Source organism: Carassius carassius, chromosome 39 (assembly GCF_963082965.1).
Source record: "Carassius carassius chromosome 39, fCarCar2.1, whole genome shotgun sequence".
NCBI lineage: Eukaryota > Metazoa > Chordata > Actinopteri > Cypriniformes > Cyprinidae > Carassius > Carassius carassius.
Genome location: NC_081793.1, coordinates 8,531,304 through 8,546,739, shown reverse-complemented (window position 1 = coordinate 8,546,739; position 15,436 = coordinate 8,531,304). Strand labels below are relative to the sequence as shown.

At 39.1% G+C, this 15,436-nt stretch overlaps 1 protein-coding gene across 5 annotated transcripts in view; it reads right to left on the bottom strand.

The window, feature by feature from the left end:
• Window positions 1-358: 358 nt before the first annotated feature.
• LOC132121324 (progestin and adipoQ receptor family member 4-like) overlaps window positions 359-15,436 on the bottom strand; it is a 42,712-nt gene continuing 27,634 nt past the window's right edge. Inside the window, exons 1-6 of one of the 5 annotated variants that reach the window (XM_059530623.1) lie at window positions 9,839-9,889; window positions 9,407-9,460; window positions 8,644-8,758; window positions 8,422-8,490; window positions 5,269-5,484; window positions 359-794 (exon numbers count right to left, since the gene is read on the bottom strand). In XM_059530623.1, the coding sequence (XP_059386606.1) occupies window positions 361-794; window positions 5,269-5,484; window positions 8,422-8,490; window positions 8,644-8,758 (834 nt within the window). In that variant the 5' untranslated portion in view covers window positions 9,407-9,460; window positions 9,839-9,889 and the 3' untranslated portion in view covers window positions 359-360. Of the gene's footprint in view, window positions 795-5,268; window positions 5,485-7,210; window positions 7,784-8,421; window positions 8,491-8,643; window positions 9,352-9,406; window positions 9,461-9,838; window positions 9,890-15,436 lie in introns of those variants that run through there. The other 4 variants (XM_059530620.1, XM_059530622.1, XM_059530624.1 and 1 more) reach the window with 4 other exon arrangements.

Here is a 15,436-nt window from a genome sequence, read left to right as displayed (position 1 = left end):
TTCTAAAATGGGTTGTAGGTATGTTCTAATATGGCAGCAGGGAAAACAGCCCTAAATGCAAATAACGAACAGGGCAAATAACCATATGACTGTGCATGCATAAAATAGTAAAATATTAGACTATCAACCAAAGGTAAAATACTCTTTCCCTGTCTTTTGTTGTTGACATACAAGGTTGTGTGCCATTAACATCTGTAGTGCAACTTCATTTCACTTTGTAGCTGTAAATATTTATTTTTAAATAAAGTGCCTTGGTATTAACAATTGTTATCACCACTTTAAAATAGTAACATCACACTTTGGGTTTTACAGTAATTTCCCTGCAGTTCTTTAAATATCATAATGAATTATCAGTGAATTTTATTCACCTGGACAGTGATATCCCTTTAACCATGTTAAATCCTCCAGCATGCCCCAATGTAAGTACACAATGGACAGGACGACCATGATGTGCATAATCTGATGACTATTAAACCAGTAGTCAAACCGTCCAGGACTGAAGCGCTCTGGAAGGCGGGAAATATTGATTAGTCCTCCTAGCAATGCAAGAGTATCCATGGTGAGGTAGAGGCGAAGGGATGTGGGGCTACCTCTGCCTGCACCCGTCAGACGCAACACAAAGAGAACCAGGCGGAAGATCGCCTGCCAGGCGAAAGATTGCAGGCGGTGCACATTACTCTGAGCAGAGACAGCGCAGTGAACACCGTAGCCAGAGAGCAGGAGATATGCCAACATCGCCACACGCCGGGAGGATGGGTAACACAACAAAGTTATGTGAATGATTGGCAGAGCACCTGCAAAACAAAAAGTACAGGGAATTCATTGAATAAAAGCTCTTGAAAGAATCAACAATCATTGTCCCCTGCTGAGAGAAAGAAAAGAAATTTGATAAAACCAGCATAAGCTGCTTGGCTGGTCTGGTTTTAGCTGGTTGGTCAGCTAGTCTCCCAACTAGAAGTGGTCAACCACCTTAAACCAATCAACCAACTTAGGCTAGGTTTAGCTTCTTTTTTTTTTTATTTTATTTTTTTTGCAGCAGCAGGGTCGATGCCGGGAGAATGCAATTTCAACTAAGGTCAACCTCCTCTTGGAATGCTATTTCGAGGCCCCCTTTAAAAATACAAATGCCCCAATAAGTGTAATAGTTCCCACATTAAGATTTAATTTGAAACTTGCTACAAAACAGTGACAATTTTAGTAATAGGGGATGATGTGTATTTTGAAATCAAAATTTATGTTGGTGCATAGCAGTGGTGATCTACTTCTCTATGTCAAGGGGCTTCAATTTCCCAAATGAAAAAATCATATTTATACTGTTTCATATGCTCACTATTCCTATGTGGCATTAACCAAATGGAAAAGGGACTGATTTCAGATGAAGCTTAGTGTCTTTTTATTATGTAAGCAGTTTTTTATTCTATAGAGCAGGTGATTGCAGAAAATCGTCTATAGCTTAGATTACAATAAGGATAACATACTTTTACTAAAATGCCAGAAATGTTATTTATTTAAATAAGAAGGCTGTGATTTACATTTAGCAGATGCTTTTATCCAAAACAGCTTACGTTACGTAGCATTCATAGCACACATTTGATTGGTTCTTGCTTTCCCTGGGAATCGAACCCATGGCCTTAGTGTTAAGAGCGTCATGCTCTATACTGTTTGAGCTTAAGAAAGGTTATTTTATGATTCTCTCATAATTGAACAAAAATAGAAAATGGAAATGTAACTCCTTTACTTGGTACATTAATGCAATACTATGAATGAGAAAATGTGTTTAAAATCTACAGCGTACTGTAAAACTGCATTATACTGTTTCATCTTTACTTGTGGCAAACGGGAGAGCGGCGTGATTTGAGTATTTGGGGAAGTTGAGCCACCCCTTGTTTCAAGACAACGTTAAGCAAAATCGGTGATATGACCACAAATATTTGAATATTTAAGCATTTTACTCACCATGTGATAGAGAGACTACATTTAGGTTAAAAAAACTTTTGTATTTTTAAGGACTTGTGCTTTTTGTGTCTGAACAATTACAAATCTGAAAAAAAAGGGAAAATCTCGTGTTTGTGCTTTAGGTTATAACATGAGGCTATAATGTTAGCTCTAAACTGCTGGATGATACAAGTTAAAATTGTAGGAGTGTGTTAATTTGAGCTAAAGGTCCTTGGGTAAGTTGAGCCAGTGGCACACCCCTTCTTATGATTATAAAGTAGCCTATTATTTTACTGTAATTATACATGATATGTAATTAATTTTACACCAAACAGGATTTCATTTTGTTCTTTGACGCGAACTTGATTTTGTTCTGTACATTATAAATACGCCTTCTTTATGAAAATTGGCCACTGAACTTTTTATTAAATTATATTTCCCTGCAACATTTATAAGTGGGATGTTAATATTATCCCATTTCTGTAAGGTCAGTTTTTTTTTTTTTTTTTTTTTAATTTGGACTTTTTGTACAGAATATTTTTAATAATTTAAAAATGCCTTCAGGCTTGTGAACCATCTTTGAATAAAACTTTTAAGAAGTCATCCATCCATCCATTCTATTATCCAAACCTATTATGTCCTTTTCAGTGCCAGTTAATCACAAGGTGCACACATAGATTTTAAGTCATTTCTATTTAATTTCTCTTCCCAAAAAAAAAGTTTTTTTTTTGGAAAGCCATATTTTGAAAGCAGTTTATTTTATTTTAGACCCAAATTATTCCCAAGGATGCACCACATCCTGAAATATATGAACATATTTAAGTAAGACCCATTAATGTCATGTGCTCGCTTTAAACACACCAAGTAAAAACTGATTTTTATTATTTTATTATAATTTTTTTTTTTTAATCAAGGTTATAGAGGTACTTAAAATAGCCATAAATAATGTGTTAAAGTTGACATGAAAAAAAAATAAATTCCAAATACGGGAACCTTTTATGCGTTTTGTCTGTTCGTTTACACAACAACATTGTTCTGGGGACTGAAAATGCATATTTTTGTAAACCCCAAATTGGGGAATCTTTGAAAATGGTGAAGTCATGCGTGAAGATTTTAAAGACAAGCACAAACAAACATACACAACAATGGCAGAGTATATAGAACTGCTTAAGAGTTTGCTAACACTTCTTCAGTAAAGTGTGGATTTACTTCACCAATATTACAACAAACAGCGGAGATGCACCATATACAACATATAATCATCACTTTCTTACAGGTACCTTTACTAACAATGCAATTCAATTCAAGTTTATTTGTAAAGTGCTTTTTAACTACACAAATCATTGCAGAGCAACTTCACAGAAAATGAAGTTTCTGCAATATTTAGCTTATCAGTGGTGACTGCAATATATGTACATATGGCATAAATTTATGGAAAAATTTATTAAAGATGTAATCAAACAAATTTTATATAACAAAATTTGGTAGTTATATATCTTGTTTCAGGGTTGACAAGGTGACAGCACCTACCACTGGCCTGGCATAAGTAAAATACAGCGTTTTCGGCCGTTTTCAAGGATGTGTGTAAACGCATGTCATGTATACTTGAAACTTTTTAAAACGCAAGGGAAATACTTTTCAGTTTTTGACTACATTGTTGATGTGTAAACATAGCCTAAATGCATGTTATTAACATGCGAGTACTTGTATTTTGAGTACTTTATATGCAGTGTACAGTCGTGGCCAAAAGTTTTGAGAATTACATAAATATTGGAAATTGGAAAAGTTGCTGCTTACATTTTTATAATAGCAATTTGCATATACTCCAGAATGTTATGAAGAGTGATCAGATGAATTGCATAGTCCTTCTTTGCCATGAAAATTAACTTAATCCCAAAAAAACCTTTCCACTGCATTTCATTGCTGTCATTAAAGGACCTGCTGAGATCATTTCAGTAATCGTCTTGTTAACTCAGGTGAGAATGTTGACGAGCACAAGGCTGGAGATCATTATGTCAGGCTGATTGGGTTAGAATGCCAGACTTGACATGTTAAAAGGAGGGTGATGCTTGAAATCATTGTTCTTCCATTGTTAACCATGGTGACCTGCAAAGAAATGCGTGCAGCCATCATTGCGTTGCATAGAAATGGCTTCACAGGCAAGGATATTGTGGCTACTAAGATTGCAACTAAATCAACAATTTATAGGATCATCAAGAACTTCAAGGAAAGAGGTTCAATTCTTGTAAAGAAGGCTTCAGGGCGTCCAAGAAAGTCCAGCAAGCGCCAGGATCGTCTCCTAAAGAGGATTCAGCTGCGGGATCGGAGTGCCACCAGTGCAGAGCTTGCTCAGGAATGGCAGCAGGCAGGTGTGAGCGCATCTGCACGCACAGTGAGGCGAAGACTTTTGGAAGATGGCCTGGTGTCAAGAAGGGCAGCAAAGAAGCCACTTCTCTCCAAAAAAAAACATCAGGGACAGATTGATCTTCTGCAGAAAGTATAGTGAATGGACTGCTGAGGACTGGAGCAAAGTCATATTCTCCGATGAAGCCCCTTTCCGATTGTTTGGGGCATCTGAAAAAAGGCTTGTCTGGAGAAGAAAAGGTGAGCGCTACCATCATCCCTGTGTCATGCCAACAGTAAAGCATCCTGACACCATTCATGTGTGGGGTTGCTTCTCATCCAAGGGAGTGGGCTCACTCACAATTCTGCCCAAAAACACAGCCATGAATAAAGAATGGTACCAAAACACCCTCCAACAGCAACTTCTTCCAACAATCCAACAGTTTGGTGAAGAACAATGCATTTTCCAGCACGATGGAGCACCGTGCCATAAGGCAAAAGTGATAACTAAGTGGCTCGGGGACCAGAATGTTGAAATTTTGGGTCCATGGCATGGAAACTCCCCACATCTTAATCCCATTGAGAACTTGTGGTCAATCCTCAAGAGACGGGTGGACAAACATAAACCCACTAATTCTGACAAACTCCAAGAAGTGATTATGAAAGAATGGGTTGCCATCAGTTAGGATTTGGCCCAGAAGTTGATTGGGAGCATGCCCAGTCGAATTGCAGAGGTCCTGAAAAAGAAGGGCCAACACTGCAAATACTGATTCTTGGCATAAATGTCATGTAATTGTCGATAATAGCCTTTGAAACGTATGAAGTGCTTGTAATTATATTTCAGTACATCACAGAAACAACTGAAACAAAGATCTAAAAGCAGTTTAGCAGCAAACCTTTTGAAAACTAATATTTATGTAATTCTCAAAACTTTTGGCTACGACTGTATATAACAGGAATCTCTGTATAGTCCTAAATTTTAAAGCTTACCAAGAGTGTTGACGAGACAGACACCAAACATGTCAAAGCACAGCAGTGTGTCATAAATAGGTGCTCCACCCTCATGGTTCATGAAGAGATGGTAGAAGACTGAACAAACGGTGGGAGAGAGACAAGCCAAATAATGAACCACTCCTATCCACCACTCGACTTCAGCCCATGGGATACTCAAAGGCAAAAACAGCAAAAAACAGATGAAGGGGATACCTGATGGACAAAACACCAAGAAAAGAATGTGTTAGAATATAAGGCTGGTTTAATTTGAGTGAAATTAATTACTATGATAGAGTAGATGAAATGATCAAGCCAAATTTGCTCACTAACATTCTTAATATTAGCGTTTTCAACCAAATGTCCCCTGTAAATTGGAGACATACAGATTATGGAATAGTACAAATTTCTTGATAATATTCCAGTAATATCCTGTGCTTTTTAAAATCAAGTACCTATCCATGTACTCTGCATATACACACATACACGTGTTACTGTGATAGGATGCCACACAGTGATACAGCGATAGGAGCACAAAGCAAGTTCCATAAAGACATGGTAGGATGAGTTTGGTGTAAAAGAACTTGACTGGCCTGCATAGAGCCCTGACCTCAACCCCATGAAAACAATTTGGGATGAAATGGAAAGGAAGATTGTGAGCCAGACCTTCTTGTCCAACATCAGCGTCTGACCTCACAAAAACTAAATCTTGTAGAAAGCCTTCCCAGAAGAGTAGAAGTTATAGCTGCAATGAGGAGACCAACTGTATAATAATGTCTCTGTATTTAAAATGCAATATCATTAAAGTCCCTGCTGTTGTAATGGTCAGGTATCTCAATACCTTTTTCCATGTAGTATATTTGATGTATCAGACTTTTATGGCTTATATAGAATGGAAATATGGAATTCCAGGGGAAAAAAACTATATTTACAAAAAATATGCAATTTGGAGCAGTTGCTGATATTTAAATGACAAAAAGTAAAACGAAACTCGAATTTTGAATAAATCGATTGGATCTTTAACAGTATAGCAGACTACTAGCATAAAATGCATATATATATATATATATATATATATATATATATATCACTTGTCACTCTATACCTCCCAATAAACTTTTAGTAAGATGATATTTAAATTCTTAGTTTTATGATAAAAGCGCTGTAGTTGTCTTTTTTTTTATTGCATGGAGCTAATGCAATGGAATATAATGTATCATATTTGATACATTTTTAACATGATTAAAACATGTATGGATAATCAGGTATATGCTTCAGTCCAGTAACTGTTAATCTTGTAATATTACTAATAATATGACAGTTATTCTTGCATTTAATTTGCAAAGATTTCACAGCAAAATGTCACGTTATTTGAAAGGAAATTTTACGTGCTGAAAATTATCAATCAGATGGCAGAAGGTATGTAGTAATTTTTTTTTATTAAATATGATAGTATGCTTTAGGGTTAACATGAGACATACATTAAAATGTATTCTAAAATTACAAAGAAAATCTATAAAAAATTTCCAAGAACTTCCAAAATATTGGCCTCCAGAATTTTTACTGCACTTTTACCAATCACATCAATTACACAGCATAACTGTGTCCAAGACATAATCCAAGACAGCAAATCCCTGACGAGGATTAGATCTAATCTGCTGTAATGCTATTTACGCACGCTTCCGTAGAGTGTCACTTGGGTGAATGGTGGAGAAAGTAAACCTAAATTACATAGTCAGAGGGTTCCCCTTCTCTTTAAGAGGGCCACTGGATTTCCCCATCTTGTTTCAATAACTTTCACATTATTAGTATTATAATGCAGGCATTTTATAAATCTTTCACATTTGCAAAATTCATTTACAGCTCTGTTACTCTACAGCAGATGATATGTTAAACAAATTCCAGAAGTTACAATGCAAATTATGGAAGATATTTTTCATACCATGTGTATAGATGTTCCCAAATTCATTGTGCAGATATAACAAACTTCGCAGACAGTCTCTGTAAGTGGATATAGGCCGGTATCCTGTCAGGACATACTTGTTGAACTGAAGATGTGGCGGTGAATTCTTAAAATCCAGAAGTTTTGGCCCAGTAAAAAAATCCATGGCATAAAAAGTAAAATAAGTTCAGGTGTCCTTAACCACCTTCCCCTGGGAGGAAAATCTGTATCTCTTCAATTTTTTTTAAATCAAGCTATACATACATAGTTTTTAAGAACATTCTAGCTAGTGATTGCAAAAGATGTAACTTCCTGGCACCAGATACCCATTGTCTCGGAAGTACTCGGGTGTAGAACTGCAGCAACTAGTTGCTTGCAAAGAAGCTGTGGGCCAATTTACTGCTACTTAGTGTCTTAGCCAATCAGCAGGCAGCAGTCAGACTCAGCAGAGGTCAGCTCATAGAAGATTACAGTTCCTTAAGTACAAACGCTAGGCTACTTGCAGACTTCGACACATGCTTTCTTGGTATTTATTTCAAAATAATTCATTCAATTTGTATTTGCCTTCCTTTTCTGTAAAAAAAAAAAGCCAACGTTTAATGCACAAAGTTTCGAAATTATGCCTAATTTAAATTGTTTGGTTATTTTTGTTTGTTTTATTTTGATAGAAAATACAATATGTATTAAGCTGTGCATTTAAGTATTAAATGTTAGTGAATGTGGTAAATAATTGATATTCAAATAGTTAAATATTTATAATAATGAGAATAAGAAAATATTCTAAAAATGAATATAGTTCAATAGCTGTTATTAGTTGCCAGTCAACATAATGTGTAATCACAAGTGAGCATCTTAGGATCATCGTTGACCCTCTGTTTTTGTTAAAATATTATAATTCACGTTAGGTGGTTATTTGACTTTAATGTACCCTAGATGTGATTGTCCTGCTTATACCATGATCACTTGCCAGCATAGATAAAAACTGCAAAAATGTACTGAACAGATAAAAATAAAGGTAGTTTTTGTTATTTATGGATGCTTATTTCCGGTAGGGAATTAAATGAAATGAAAACCTTTTCATCTAACAATTCTGAATATTTTCCCTTCAATTCAGAGTTTATATATTGTATTTACATATGTGATTCTGTCAGATGTGAGTAAAAACTTGAATGGAGATACACACTGAAAGAGCATATACAAACATGACTAACCAAATTGGTCAATTGGTTTCTGTCCATCAATCTCAGGACCTTGGTGCAAAGCCTCCAGGCTTCTGTTTTCTGTTTAAATGAGAGAAAAAAAGGATGAAATGATGAGTTTAAATTCAAATGATCCATCTTTTTCTTAATTAAAATTTAAATTGGATTTTAAATTGTAGATATAGGAAGTATAGTTGATTATGGTTGTGAATAAGTTAAATGCTATTAGGTTACCAGGATTTGCTGTGGATGGATTCTTCATTTGAGGCAAAGCTGGGTCGGACTGAATCTTGGTTTGTTGCTTCTCTGGAGTTATTTGAGGAACAGCTGCATTTGGCATCAGAGGCATCTGTTCAGAAATACTGACTTGTAGCGTAACTGGTTGTGGTGCCACTAGAGTTACCGTTGACAGGACTTTTTCCTGCTCTAGTAGTGCAACTGTTTGTGATGTTAGAGGAGAATTTGTCTGAGAACTGAGAGCTGATTCTGGTGCAGTCACTGCTTGAGGGAGTGCTTTTGCAACTGGTTTTGAAGCTTTGTTTTGTGGATTTACAGGTATGGATAGTTTATAAGCTTTACTAGGTTTATAAAAACCTGGACCTTGCATAAATGGCTTTGGAGCAGGCCGAGGTGCCATAAAGTTAGGGGTTTTGCCCTGTTGAAGTGGTGCATTAAGATTTTGTCCTTTTGTTTGTTGCAGAACTGGTGGTAGTTCAGGAAGTAATCCTGTATTTGGCTCACATTCAGCCACAGCGCTTCATGGCTTAAAATTTCCCCTTTAGGTCCCTTTCAACTGGAAACACCCTCTTTTCCAGTTGATAACAGGCATATATCCTAGAAGCCAAACCAATTTTATTACAAACTTACAATGCCCAAAATGACACTCGCATTCAGAGACAGATGTGTTTCTGAATGACAAATTATAAAACTACATCTATTCATGTCATGTGGAAGAAAATAAATATTACTTAAAGTACTTTTGATAATGATGATATACCAGAATTGGCTGCTTTATAAGGTCCTTCTAACATATGTCCAGGAACACCATAACCTGTAGATCATAAAAGTATAGATATGACTGTGTAGGTTTTACATCAGATGATGTAGAGTTCAATTGTTTAAAACAGGACCTAAAGCAGCTACCCAAATGAATGGTAAAATTCTGTACACACTGAAAATGGCAGAATATTAAAATTCACAATAAATACAAGATATGTGTACATATATTCAGTGTTTTACCACTAATGAACAACTAAACCAATAATATGGGTCATTAATCTAAATGTGGCTACAATACAATTGGAGTATTAAAAAAAACATTTAATCACATGCAATCAAAGTTGCAATCAAACATTTTATTTTATATTCATATACATATAAATTATATACGATGTTTTATAATAGTAATAATAAATTGCATCACATTTACCATGAGGCTTGGCTCCTTGTCCATTTCTGGAACCAGCTTTAGCATCATATCCTTTAAAGGAGACCCAACACGCACACATTTAAATAATATAGAAATTTAATTATTTAATTAGAAGAAAAAAAAAACAACAACTTTGGATCTGTGTATCTTTACAAACTTTAGAAACATAAACATGAGCCGCGTCTAAAAAGCAAAGGTGGAGGTGTTGCTTCAATTTATAACAACGTTTTCAGGATTTCTCAGAGGGCAGGCTTCAAGTATAACTCGTTTGAAGTAATGGTGCTTCATATAACATTATCCAGAGAGACAAATGTTAATGATAAATCCCCTGTTATGTTTGTACTGGCTACTGTATACAGGCCACCAGGGCACCATACAGACTTTATTAAAGATTTTGGTGATTTTACATCCGAGTTAGTTCTGGCTGCAGATAAAGTCTTAATAGTTGGTGATTTTAATATCCATGTTGATAATGAAAAAGATGCATTGGGATCAGCATTTATAGACATTCTGAACTCTATTGGTGTTAAACAACACGTTTCAGGACCTACTCATTGTCGAAATCATACTCTAGATTTAATACTGTCACATGGAATTGATGGTGTTGAAATTATTCAGCCAAGTGATGATATCTCAGATCATTATTTAGTTCTGTACAAACTTCATATAGCCAAAATTGTAAATTCTACTTCTTGTTACAAGTATGGAAGAACCATCACCTCTAACACAAAAGACTGATTTTTAAGTTATCTTCCTGATGTAACCAAATTCCTTAGCATATCCAAAACCTCAGAACAACTTGATGATGTAACAGAAACTATGGACTCTCTCTTTTCTAGCACTTTAAATAAAGTTGCTCCTTTACGCTTAAGGAAGGTTAAGGAAAACAGTTTGACACCATGGTATAATGAGCATACTCGCACCTTAAAGAGAGCAGCCCGAAAAATGGAGCGCAGCTGAAGGAAAACAAAACTAGAGGTATTTCGTATTGCTTGGCGGGAAAGTAACATATCCTACAGAAAAGCTTTAAAAACTGCTAGATCCGATTACTTTTCTTCTCTTTTAGAAGAAAACAAACATAACCCCAGGTATTTATTCAATACAGTGGCTAAATTAACGAAAAACAAAGCCTCAACAAGTGTTGACATTTCCCAACACCACAGCAGTAATGACTTTATGAACTACTTTACTTCTAAAATTGATACTATTAGAGATAAAATTGCAGCCATTCAGCCGTCAGCTACAGTATTACATCAGACAGTGCACTATAGACCCCCTGAGGAACAGTTCCACTCATTCTCTACTATAGGAGAGTAAGAATTGTATAAACTTGTTAAATCATCTAAACCAACAACATGTATGTTAGACCCTATACCATCTAAGCTCCTAAAAGAGGTGCTTCCAGAAGTCAAAGATCCTCTTCTGACTATTATTAATTGCTCATTGTCATTAGGATATGTCCCCAAAACCTTCAAACTGGCTGTTATTAAGCCTCTCATCAAAAAACCACAACTTGACCCCAAAGAACTAGTTAATTATAGACCAATCTCGAATCTCCCTTTTCTGTCCAAGATACTAGAAAAGGTGGTATCCTCACAATTATATTCCTTCTTAGAGAAAAATGGTATATGTGAGGATTTCCAGTCAGGATTTAGACCGTATCATAGTACTGAGACTGCTCTCCTTAGAGTTACAAATGATCTGCTCTTATCTTCTGATCGTGGGTGTATCTCTCTATTAGTTTTATTGGATCTTAGTGCTGCGTTTGACACAATTGACCACAACATTCTTTTGCATAGACTTGAACACTTTGTTGGCATCCGTGGAAGTGCATTAGCATGGTTTAAATCGTACTTATATGACCGCCATCAGTTCGTAGCAGTGAATGAAGATGTATCCTATCGATCACAAGTGCAGTATGGAGTACCTCAAGGCTCAGTACTAGGGCCGCTACTCTTCACGCTTTATATGTTACCCTTGGGAGATATCATCAGGAAACATGGTGTTAGCTTTCACTGTTATGCTGATGATACTCAGCTCTATATTTCTTCACAGCCCGGTGAAACACACCAATTTGAAAAACTAATGGATTGCATAGTCGATATAAAAAACTGGATGACGAGTAATTTCTTACTGCTAAATTCTGAAAAAACAGAGGTGTTAATTATAGGACCTAAAAACTCTGCTTGTAATAACCTAGAACACTGTCTAAGACTTGATGGTTGCTCTGTCAATTCTTCGTCATCAGTTAGGAACCTAGGTGTGCTATTTGATCGCAATCTTTCCTCAGAAAGCCACGTTTCTAGCATTTGTAAAACTGCATTTTTCCATCTCAAAAATATATCTAAATTACGGCCTATGATCTCAATGTCAAATGCAGAAATGTTAATCCATGCATTTATGAGCTCAAGGTTAGATTATTGTAATGCTTTATTGGGTGGTTGTTCTGCACGCTTAGTAAACAAACTACGGCTAGTCCAAAATGCAGCAGCAAGAGTTCTTACTAGAACCAGGAAGTATGACCATATTAGCCCGGTCCTGTCAACACTGCACTGGCTCCCTATCAAGCATCGTATAGATTTTAAAATATTGCTTATTACTTATAAAGCCCTGAATGGTTTTGCAGCTCAGTATTTGAATGAGCTCCTTTTACATTATAATCCTCTACGTCCGCTACGTTCTCAAAACTCAGGCAATTTGATAATACCTAGAATATCAAAATCAACTGCGGGCGGCAGATCCTTTTCCTATTTGGCGCCTAAACTCTGGAATAACCTACCTAACATTGTTCGGGAGGCAGACACACTCTTGCAGTTTAAATCTAGATTAAAGACCCATCTCTTTAACCTGGCATACACATAACGTACTAAGATGCTTTTAATATCCAAATCCGTTAAAGGATTTTTAGGCTGCATTAATTAGGTAAACCGGAACCGGAAACACTTCCCATAACACCCTATGTACTTGCTACATCATTAGAAGAATGGCATCTACGCTAATATTTGTCTGTTTCTCTATTGTTCCGAGGTCACCGTGGCCACCAGATCCAGTCTGTGTCCAGATCAGAGGGTCACTGCAGTCCCCCTGATCCAGTACGTATCCAGACCAGATGGTGGATCAGCACCTAGAAAGGACCTCTACATCCCTGAAAGACAGCGGAGACCAGGACAACTAGAGCCCCAGATACAGATCCCCTGTAAAGACCTTGTCTCAGAGGACCACCAGGACAAGACCACAGGAAACAGATGATTCTTCTGCACAATCTGACTTTGCTATAGCCTGGAATTGAACTAATGGTTTCGTCTGGTCAGAGGAGAACTGGCCCCCCAACTGAGCCTGGTTTCTCCCAAGGTTTTTTTCTCCATTCTGTCACCGATGGAGTTTCGGTCCCTTGCCGCCATCGCCTCTGGCTTGCTTAGTTGGGGACACTTCATCTACAGCGATATCGTTGACTTGATTGCAAATAAATGCACAGACACTATTTAACTGAACAGAATCCAATGATGAACTGCCTTTAACAATCATTTTTGCATTATTGACACTGTTTTCCTAATGAATGTTGTTCAGTTGCTTTGACGCAATGTATTTTGCTTAAAGCGCTATATAAATAAAGGTGACTTTGACTTTGACTTTGACTTGCTGCACCTCCATTAGCAAATCCTCCATATCCTGAACAAAGCCAATCCCAAATCAGTTTAGAGGTGTCCCAGTCACTTCATTTTACAATACAGACCTTTAGTGCTTTACTCCTAATAAACAAATCCTCCACCATTAATATAGATATTGATCATAAAGGTGCAGTATGTAATATTGACAGCTATCAGTTGAAATGAGTAGGCTACTGCAGTCCAAATTCATGATAGGAATGAATCACATGTCACAGTGTCTGGGTTGTGTTCCCTGGGTGTCCACTAGGTGTCCTCCGTTCCCACGGTGTCTGTCATATTATCACTTCCTGTTTCCTTATTTGGTCACCTTCCTCCTTGTTTTAGTTAATAGATTGTTCCCCACCTGTCTCCAGTTTCCCCATTATCCTTTTGGAGGAACGGATGGGGAGATTCCTGAACTTAACTACCCTTCGTCAAAGGGGGAGTGAGGTGGGTGGCCTGGCACAATTGTTTTGGACCATGGCAGTCGGGTTAGGTTATAATGACGCAGCACTGAAATACTTGTTTAATGATTGCCTGGATGACCCTTTGCCTCAATGGGAGATGAAGGGGTTGGAGATCCTGGACTTTTGGGGGCTTACCCATTACCTGCGGCATCGTGCTCAGTGGGATGCAGCAACCACACCTGAGTCTCCAGACAAGACTGCCGCCAGCCCAGCGCAACAGCACCAGATGGCCGCCAGCCCAGCACCACAGCACAAGATGGCCGCCAGCCCAGCACCATTGCACAGGATGGCCAAATCTACATCTGGGTTGCCAGACAAGATGGCTGACTCAACGCCCGAGTCTTCCATCAAGGTGCCACCGGCTCGCCATCATAGAGGGCGGAGGAGGAGGAGACAGGGGTCTACCATTCCTCAAAGCCCGGAGGACGTTCCCGAGCAGCCCACTGTCGTCCCGGAGGACGTTCCTGAGCGGGCCGCTGCCGTCCAGGAGGACGTTCCCGAGCGGGCCACTGCCGTCCAGGAGGACGTTCCCGAGCGGGCCGCTGCCGTCCAGGAGGACGTTCCCGAGCGGGCCGTCGCCGTCCCCGAGGCGGTTCCCGATGCTGTTCCGGAGGCCGAGGCGGTGCCCGATGCTGTTCCGGAGGCCGAGGCGGTGCCCGATGCCGAGGCGGTGCCCGATGCTGTTCCGGAGGCCGAGGCGGTGCCCGATGCTGTTCCCGAGGCCGAGGCGGTGCCCGAAGCCGAGGCATCTCACGTCTCCACAGGCAGTCCTAAGTCGAGTCAGGTTCCAGTGGACCCTCCAGAGTCGAGTCAGGTTCCAGTGGACCCTCCAGAGTCGAGTCAGGTTCCAGTGGACCCTCCAGAGTCGAGTCAGGTTCCAGTGGACCCTCCAGAGTCGAGTCAGGTTTTCCTGGACCCTCCGGAGTCAAGTCAGGTGTTCGTGGACCCTCCAGAGTCGAGTCAGGTGTTCGTGGACCCTTCAGAGTCGAGTCAGGTTCCAGTGAACTCTCCAGAGTCGAGTCAGGTTCCAGTGAACTCTCCAGAGTCGAGTCAGGTTCCAGTGAACTCTCCAGAGTCGAGTCAGGTGTTCGTGGACCCTCAAGAGTCAGGGCTAGTCACCGCTGACCCTCCAGAGTCAGGGCTAGTCACCGCTGACCCTCCAGAGTCAGAGCTAGTCACCGCTGACCCTCCAGAGTCAGGGCTAGTCACCGCTGACCCTCCAGAGTCAGGGCTAGTCACCGCTGACCCTCCAGAGTCAGGGCTAGTCACCGATGATCTTCCTGAGTCAGGGCTAGTCACCGATGACCTTCCAGAGCCAGGGCTAGTCACCGATGACCTTCCAGAGCCAGGGCTAGGTACCATGGACTTTCCAGAGACAAGGCTGGTCACCGTTGAACTTTCTGAGTCAAGTCAAGTCACTGGGTGGCCTTCTGCTCCGCCCTGTTGGACTCCGGCATCAACCACAGGGGCATGGTGGTCATCTG